This window comes from Mizuhopecten yessoensis, unplaced genomic scaffold (assembly GCF_002113885.1).
Source record: "Mizuhopecten yessoensis strain PY_sf001 unplaced genomic scaffold, ASM211388v2 scaffold9525, whole genome shotgun sequence".
NCBI lineage: Eukaryota > Metazoa > Mollusca > Bivalvia > Pectinida > Pectinidae > Mizuhopecten > Mizuhopecten yessoensis.
This window is the reverse complement of record NW_018408091.1, coordinates 181,786-191,498: the sequence shown is the minus strand read 5'-3', so window position 1 is coordinate 191,498 and position 9,713 is coordinate 181,786. Positions and strand designations below refer to the sequence as shown.

The following is a 9,713-nucleotide window of genomic DNA, read 5'->3' as shown; positions in this document are numbered from 1 at the left end:
CCCCCCCCCCCCCCCTCCCAGTTTATATACATGTATATATAGGGGCTTCAAAGCATTACACATAAAAGCTATACCAGTAACAGAATTTATGATAAAATATAAAGCAAGCTCATCAATAGAGAGATCAATGTGTATCTGATGCTATGTACTCATTCCATATGCTACCATCCGTGTATTTTATTGTTTTACACTCAATCTTGCAATAATGACACCTGTTACCTGTATTTATAAATAGCATGCTACCACACCTGTGACTCTACTCAAGACAAGTAAGAAGACAGTCTGCGTGGTCACAGCTCACATATTTGTTAGCTTGCAATTGTGAAGCACTTAACTTAAAGTCAAGTTAAATGCAAAATATTTTTCTCCTAACAATGAATATTATTGTAATTATTTGGCAAATTTCATATCCGGAATGATAATCATGAAAATGTAGTTTTCAGTTTCAAATACCAAGTTTGAAATTTGTAATAACTTGTTGCTAAGCTGATCAGCCTCTAAGTGACTGGTCGTGGAAAGCTTAATCAACAGCAGAAAATGTTGTTAAAAACCTAATGTACATTCAAAATGTCATCGTGACTTTGAATGATTAACCCTTTCACCACTGTGGGCCATAATGGACTCATCCTGATCAATACATGGTGTAGTTTACTAAAGTTACATAGGGGTGAAAGGATTAATACTTTGATTTTAAGATAAGCAGGTTGAATAGTTATGTTGAATATTTTTGTAAAATATGCCAGATAATATTTTTTTGTCCAATTGTATGCTGATCAGGCTTTTAAAAAGGTTGACTTAAAATGAAAACAACTTCTTGATAAAAAAGCACAGTGAACACTGTTAAACTAACAATACTGGACCTATAAAAAAAAAAATCAAGGAGTAAACAAAGCCCAGATCATATGATGAAGATGATGGTCAATAAAATTGTTTGCCAACATCCTTCACATTATTAATGATGTTAACAGCTGTTCTAGACGACATTTTTTCCACATACTTTTACGTTCCTCCTTCACAGAGGTTGACCGAGTGTAAACTACTGTCACTGATGATATCAACTATTTACCAACTCCCATAGAAAGATAGTTTCCTAGGTCAATTTTTCCCAGATAACTCGTGAACGAAGTACTTAACCATCATATATTCCTGAGAGCTTATTTTGCGAGCTTTTCGAAAAATGTCTATTTCCTTGATCAAGCAAGGAGTGAAAATGACCAGTGTCTCGACTCTATAACACTGAGAACGAACTCACACAGCAAAAATAGGCTGTGTCGGTAAAGTAAGCTGTCAGAATAATATTGAGACACTTTGTCTCATAAAACACTCTTTTACTGCAAGCAATCAGAGTCACAGGAAATATGTTTACCCATTCCGCCCTTTGAGGATGATAAAATCTTATTACAAAACTCTTCAATGAACTGCAACATGTGACTGATATATATTCCAAATGTGGATTAATACCATCTGAAAGGCTTTCAAAATATGACAGTATTGAAAATAAGTTGTAAAGACTTATTGTTTAAATGGCTACAAAAATGGCACAGCATTGAAAATACATTGAAAAGCTGGGTTTAAAACAGGTGACTTTTTTGTGGTTTTTTTAAGAAAATGAAAATATAGACCGTGGGATATTATCAAGAACTTAGGGAATACTAAATAAATGATGATGATGAAAGCAAAAACAGTACACCTAGGCAAGATAATTATATACCTGTATATATACATAAATCTTTGGAGTATGTGGCATGATATGGCTATTTCAGCAAAAACGATTACTGCTTGACAGTTGACCAAAAGAAATGTCTCAGCTCATCAAAATTTTAACTACTTACTGTGCCGAGGAAAGTCACCACCACAAAAACAAATCGGATCCAAATTTCAAGCTGTGTGAAGGAGGTGTTGTAGCTCTTAAACTGAAAATATAAAGTTTATTTTCAACCAATTACAACCTAGGATGCCAAAAAGCAGGTGTTGATAACTAGCACCAAAAAGTTTCAATCTTACTATCTGATTCATATGACACTTATAATGTAGTTATATACAAAGTCAGTGATAAATCTACATGCGAGTCCTGGGAACATGTACCCATAGAATATTGTTTTGACCCATAGAATATTGTTTTGACCTATAGAATATTGTTTTGGCCCATAAAACTTCTGAAAATACTGAAATTTAACATGGTGGGACCCATTTTATTTAACCATTCAGTGGAAAAAATCCCATACAAACAAATTGTAGATTGATCACAGCAAAGTGTTTGACAATGATGTACTTGGATATTGTTTGAATCAACAGAGTGAAACATTTCAGTACTTTTAGACTTCAACTAAATGCCTTAATGTTTTTAGCGTAAGAAAAGATAGGGGGATACTGATCGTTTAGAGGAGTTTAATATGCTGACTACAGTAACTGGTAACTAGGAGAATACATTACTCACATAGAAAACAATGTCCTTGATGTTGGCCTTTGCCTCCCCGAGGCCGTAGAAGTCGATGTTGATGATGTAATTAGTGTAGTCCAAGTAGCCGAGGTGGAGCAGTATAAGATCATCACAGACCTACAATAAAACACCTCTTTGTTCGTATGTTTGTTTGTCTGTGGTTCTATATTTGTAAAACATCATGGAATCGTACAACTACATAAATCATGGAATAACAAAGTAAAAGAAATTGCGAAAAAAAAAAGAGTTAAGGAAAAGATGAAAAATAAAGAGTTTGAGAAATTGCGAAAAAACGGAGGAGATAATAAAATCAAGGAACAATAGATCTGAAGAAATCCTGGTATCATACAGTTATACTTTATATCAGCTAACCAAACATCCTGCTACAGTATCCCTGTGGTTTTAGTGGGATACAAAGTTTTGTCAATACAAAGCAACTGAATGCAACTCCAGCAACATAACACTAATTCAGTGACTTCATAATGACAAGATAAAAATCTTTTATCTGTCATTTTGAATACAAATGTAGTATGTATTTTTAAATCGAAGAATTTCTCCATAATAAATCAAGGTTAATATTCTGCAGAATATTCAGTTTTCAGAAAGAAAGACAAAATCAAAATCTGATCGCCAACAGTCAAACTGTACGTACATTAGAGCAGCTAAGTAGCCGTGTCCTGTTGTGTGACTTGGGACTCAGCTCCGGGTTTTTGGTCTTCAGTATGCCATGGTCTATATCTCCCTTAAAACCCCGGATCTCTACACCCACAACAAAGGGCTCCTGGAACCGTGAACCTGCAACAAATACATCCACACATTTAAGAGTATAATCTAGTGATTAGATTGTTTAAATTTTACAAAAAGAAAGTCATCATTTTGTTTAGCTTTCAAAGCTAAATTTGTTAAGTTAAATGGGTCATTTTCTCATGAATAAGAAAGCAGAAAGATTTACTGTACGCAATTATAACCACTGACAAAAGATTTGCCTTAACACTTTCCATCTAAAACAAAAAGATACATTTACAGTCAAACTTGTCTGTGAGACCACCTCTATACGGACACTCATGTTTAAAGAGACCACCTCTTATGGGAGACCCCTGTGTAAAGAGACCACCTCTATTAATAGATACTGTGTAAAGAGACCACCTCTTTTAAGAGACCCATTTGTAAAGAGACCACATATATAAGGAGACTTCTGTGTAAAGAGACGACATCTATGGGGAGGCCAGTGAAAAGAGACCACCTCTTTTAGGAGACCCATTTGTCAAGAGACCACCTCTATTAGGAAGCCACTGTGTAAAGAGACCACCTCTTTTAGAAGACCTCTTTGTAAAGAGACCACCTCTATCATGAGGCCACTGTGTAAAGAGACCACATCTATTAAGAGACACAGTGTAAAGAGACGACATCTATAGGGAGGCCAGTGAAAAGAGACCACCTCTTTTAGGAGACCCATTTGTCAAGAGACCCCCTCTATCAGGAAGCCACTGTGTAAAGAGACAACCTCTATTATGAGGCCCCTGTGTAAAGAGACCCCCTCTTTTAGAAGACCTTTTTGTAAAGAAACCACCTCTATCATGAGGCCACTGAGTAAAGAGACCACATCTATTAAGAGACACAGTATAAAGAGACGACATCTATGGGCCGCCCAGTGAAAAGAGACCACCACTTTTAGGAGACCCATTTGTCAAGAGACCGCCTCTATTAGGAAGCCAATGTGTAAAGAGACCACCTCTATTAGGAGACATCAGTGTTAAGAGACTATCTCTATTAGAAGGACCCTTTGTAAAGAGACCACCTCTATGAAGATGACCCTTTGTAAAGATACCACCTCTATAAGAAGGACCCTTTGTAAAGAGGCCATCTCTATTAGGAGGTCACTGTAGACAGAATGACTTTGTGGAGAGTTTAGTTTCTAAAGCAGATGATTAATCCAATTATATTTCATTCCTTAGGCACCATCATTGTAGCTATGATTTTTTTTATTCAAAAATACTTTCCCATTATCCCTTTTTTATTTACATAATCCATCAAAAATATTTGATACTATTACAGATAAAAAAATTCTCCTCTATATATATTGTTGTGACCTACCTTTATATCAAAAAAACACAATTTCCACTAAAATTTAAAAATTCTGTAATCATGACTCACCTCCCCTGTTGCTTGTTGTCATGTGAGCAATCAACCACATCTGTTGGTGAAACGTGGACATAGGTGGAGACTTGAGCTTGAAGTGTCCAGCAGCCACCTGGGAGTGGCTTCCGACGGTCAGGGAACCATTGTGTGACACAGTGTCTATGATCGGAGGACCTGATTAAAGACAAATTTCTATCCTAAATCTTTCATACGACATGTAATGTCAGAATTAGGCCAAGCAAATATAATTTTGTGTTCCTTCATGAAAACTGACACAAATACTTACAAATAAAATAACATGGCAAAGTGCTATGAGCAATTCTCTGGACTACAATTGATATCAAAGGGCTGTAACTCTCTTTATAGTCAGACAGGAGACTTGATTTCGTGTTTTATTTCAAATTAATAAATAAACAAAGCAAACTGAGCACCCATTCAATTGAATTTGTTTCAATTTTATCAGACATTTATTAAACTCTTCCTACTTTTCCATTTTTACTTGGCATATTCTTGGTAAAATCAGGGGTGAATAACTCCACCGGCTTGATGCTTCAGACAAGTAGGTTATGTCAGGGCTTATGAAAAATTTCTGTTTTTACGATGAAGTCATATAGTATTAAGTATAATAGTAGTTTTATTTGTCAAAATCTGCATACAAACTAGTACCAGGTACTCTATGTATGAAATAAACCCCCTCTGTAAAAAGAAATTAACTTTCATAAGCCTTTATATATTCAAATATGGATGAAATTTATTATACTATATATATAGACATAATATCAGATGAATGGACACATGCACTGTGTCAACCAGGATTTTAACCTCATACTAGTTCCCCGGCTCTCATCAATGATATACAGGCTTTAAGCTTCAAAGTAACTCAATCATAATGTACTATATCTGTACTCTGAATCATGTTTCAACATCAAGGGCACTTCCTTATTTTCAAAAGTAACTCACAAAATCATAGACTGTACAGAGGTTCATATATATAGCACAAGTGTTATGTTAATGTGCACCATTTTGATAACTACAGTAGTACAATATCTTATGTTCTCTGTTGCCCTCATTCATATTTCAATGGCTGTATGTGCTAAATGAACCTGATTACAATCTTATTTTCTTGTCATAAAACAATTTTCAATATCATAAATGACAGCTCATAAAACAATGGTTAATGTAGTTACACAAAGTTTTGTTTTGTAGACGATGTATGGTACATTGTGACAGATAACAATGTAATTTGAAGTATAGATTTAGATTAGTATTGTAATTTGTTTTATATATACAAGATTAGTTACGTAATTTGTTATATAGATAGGAAATGTAATGTTGTAATATACATATAGATTAAGTAATTTAATTTGTGATATAGATCAGTTATTTTCAGTAATGTTAAATGAAATATAGACTAGTAATCGTAATTTGTTATATAGATAGTTAATGTAATTTGTAATATACATTAGTAATTTAATGTGTTATATATATACATTAGTGATATAATGTGTTATATACATTAGATATGTAAGTTGTTATTTAGATTAGTAATAATTTCTGAATCCTCTGTGAAATTTGTAATATTGGTTAGTAAATTTCTTAATCTTCCAGGAAATATTAATATATTTTCAATTTTTCCATTAGTTACTATCATGGAATACTGAGACAGAAATATGCATGCATGCAGTCTCACAGTACACAGATCTGGAGAAACACATTATACTCCAGTCATCTCTATGTCATTTTGACAGTGATTTTTAAAAAAAAAATCAATCAGGCAAGTCCTGAACATCGATCTTTTTCAACAATTTAATGAATCAAATTACTAAGGGATATTATAGATTCTCAAAAATTGGGTGAGTCACATAGATAAAAGCATGAGTCAAGGACACAAATATCTGTGTTCTTAAAATGTGACCGTAAATTATCAGTTGTATTATTTCATTGTATCATGTCAACAAACCTGCCACGCCCACCAACACTGTGATTCCAAAGCAGAAGAAGAAGATGATAAAGACTGACACAAACTGACGTTTGGACAGGGAGTACAGACGCATCTGAACAGACCTGGAAATTACAGAAAGACATATACATTTTATTAGTACAACGTAAAATGTCCCTTCAAATCCTATTATTCCAGAGACATTTCATTTCCAGAAGAAATTGTCTTCATTAAGTTATTTCTGGAAACATAGTTATCTTTTTTGTCCAAATTTATACAAACAAGTACATATATATTTTGATTCTCTTCTTTAATATTTTCCAAGAACATGAAATGAAGAATAACATTATCAATATAATCGTAAAACCTCCACAAGTAATTTATGCTTTTTATGGGGTACAGACATTTCAGGACTCGGGCATTTCAGTTATAACCAAGCAGTTATTTATGCTTTTTATGGGGTACGGACATTTCAGTACTCAGGCATTTCAGTTATAACCAAGCTGTTTCGGAAATTTCTAAAAGTCTTTTTGAAATTTTATCAGATTTTCAACACTTGAAATGATGTTTCAACTTTTTAGTGTGTTTGCTTTTTGAGTCTGTATGTTGATGACTTGTTTTTTCAATAAATTACTGAAACAACAAAGCTTATCCTTGTTTTAGAATTACCAGGTACCAAAATGTCTAGGGTTCATGTTTAATATTGCTAATACTACATATTGTCGTTTTATACTGCACACAATTTATTAGGAATTGTAATGGACCCAAGGTTTAAGCCTTGTATCCATATCAAAATTATACAATTACACAATATTGCATATATACTACTTCAGGTAAAATATATTTACATTGTATGATATCTATTAAAATATAAAAAATTACCGTGTTATTTATTAAATAAATACCATATTTGATAGATGTGACAGAATAAAGTAAGAGGACGTTTTCTAAGTTGTGTCCAATTCCTTTTGATTATATTAGAGATTTTGTCAAATAAAATATGTTTGAACTAAAAAAAAACCAACTTTTTTCGTGAACTTTCTGTCCTTACTATACCAAATATTTTCAAATTTCGTTGTATTTACTTGTTAATGATAAATGTGGCGAAACAAAGCTATTTTTCGTGAACTTTCTTTTCTCACTTTCTCACCAAATATTTTCAAAATTCGTTGTATTTCCTTGTTAAATGTGGCGAAACCTGGCACAGTATATAGGCTTATACGTCCCTGGGCGAAACAAAGCTACATTATCCGTGCACTTCCCCATTTTTTCAAAATTCATTGTATTTCCATGTTTTCGAAATAATTAAGATCAGGGTTTTTTTTTAATGAAAAATGAAGTTTTGTTACAACAATATGTAAAATTTATAATGATAATAGCTAATTACCAATCTTATACCAAGGAACAATGTGTACGTGCCTTGAAATGAGAGACAACTCGACCCGCAACAATTAAACTGTATTCTATTCAACTGTGAAGGTTAATTTTCTGTACGGAAATATCCACGGACTTATTATGATAATTTCTACACTGCGATTGCTATACAGCAGTTTATAAGTAGATTCAATAGGAGAAATATCTCTGAAAAAGAAGTGAAACCAAGTGTCCGAATTATCTTCCATTTTGGCAACATGACACGAAGCAAGTCATGTTGATTATTTTGATTATCGATCTACGACGTACTTTCATTTGACTTCTGTCTGAATGATTACGAAAAGTAAAATTGCACTGAAATCATTAACCTGGTAGTGAATCTATAGCATAGTAAATATCTTACGATTCGATTTCTGGTGTCATGTTGGCAATGTTTGGTGCCCGCTGAAGTTCTTCTTTTCAATGTGTAGGCTTCCTAACAAGCATCTACCTGAGATTGATTTGTAGACAACTGCGTCTATAAGACGCTTGAACCAAAAGGGTTAAAGTTTCAGCTGCTGATATGCTATATCAATCTCCTTTGTCACACATGTACACGTTGATTGTTGAATCCCACCTCCCGAATAAATAATAAAGCTTACTGAATAAAAAGATAGAGAATCTTGTATTATTTTTATGAGTACACTGTTTCGAAGCCACCAGCCCGAGGCAATATTAAATACGTAGGCAAAAGCACAGGTCTTCTATACATGTAGATACACGTAACTATACAAAGGTATATACTACTGATAATATCGAGGCATTTCATGGTGTGTGGAGTAATATTTGGCGTTTCATTGGAATGGTTAAAACGTGGCACATCTTATACAAGCCATCACTTTATAGAATAGGTGCAGAATTAAAAATAAAAGACATGGATGTAGATTTGATATTTATCTATTTTTGGTCAGTTAAATGATAATTGCAGGTCCACTTGATTCAAAACGCGAGTGGGGCCAAGTAATTATTTACTTGCAGTGTATAGGGTGATAAATTGTGTGAATGTTCAACATTATATGCTATATAAACAACAGAATCAACTGCTTAAACATTTATAGTCATGCATTTTCTGCTTGGACGTTGAATAAATGCACATATTCAAATCGAACAAGGCTTTCGGGCCTAGTTCAATCCTTCATCCGCAGATTCGAACTCCAGACAACAGTGAACTTACCTTTCACATCTGTCGTGGTGATAGGAGGGAGATATGTACTTAGAGAAGGCACTGAAAACGTCAAAGAATTGCCCGAGAAAAGCACGAATATTGTCTGTCCATGATGGCGTGTGGAATGAAAACGAGTAGTTATCCATTATGAACGGTCGAGTCGAGGAAGGAATGAAAGACTGCCCGAAGGACAAGAAGCGGCTCGTCACGTTACGATCTGGGGACAGCTCACGTGCCTGTCAGGGTCACAAACATGTGGAGGATGCCATATTGGATTGTACGAATGGAACTGGTTCCTCTCGCTTCCTAACACAGGCTAGTAGCAGCAGCCAATCAGAAGACATTATTGGTTAATATTCATGACAATAGTATCGATTTCTTAAGCATAACTTTTGCGTATCGATTCTAAAGAGATGTGACGTCACAGGGCCAAGGTGACAAAAGACCTCGTGCCAAATCACGATCGATAGCGAGAGATCGATAACTGCATGTGTCTAAAGTCTCGTCATTGTATAAACAGAGAACACGTACGTACATGGATGTGTGCGCCAATATGTCATGTGATATATACTTAATGCCATTGTGCCAGCGCAAACTCAGGTATTCAAAGAACTAAA

The 9,713-nt window shown here is 34.3% G+C and overlaps 1 protein-coding gene across 1 annotated transcript in view; it reads right to left on the bottom strand.

Annotated features, from left to right (window-relative positions):
* LOC110458276 (transmembrane protein 181-like) overlaps positions 1–8,396 on the bottom strand; it is a 14,271-nt gene extending 5,875 nt beyond the window's left edge. The window contains exons 1-6 of the mRNA XM_021509908.1: positions 8,296–8,396; positions 6,540–6,643; positions 4,595–4,753; positions 3,093–3,235; positions 2,438–2,557; positions 1,833–1,913 (exon numbers count right to left, since the gene is read on the bottom strand). Of these exons, the coding sequence (XP_021365583.1) occupies positions 1,833–1,913; positions 2,438–2,557; positions 3,093–3,235; positions 4,595–4,753; positions 6,540–6,643; positions 8,296–8,315 (627 nt within the window). The 5' untranslated portion in view covers positions 8,316–8,396. The remainder of the gene's footprint in view (positions 1–1,832; positions 1,914–2,437; positions 2,558–3,092; positions 3,236–4,594; positions 4,754–6,539; positions 6,644–8,295) is intronic.
* Positions 8,397–9,713: the final 1,317 nt, after the last annotated feature.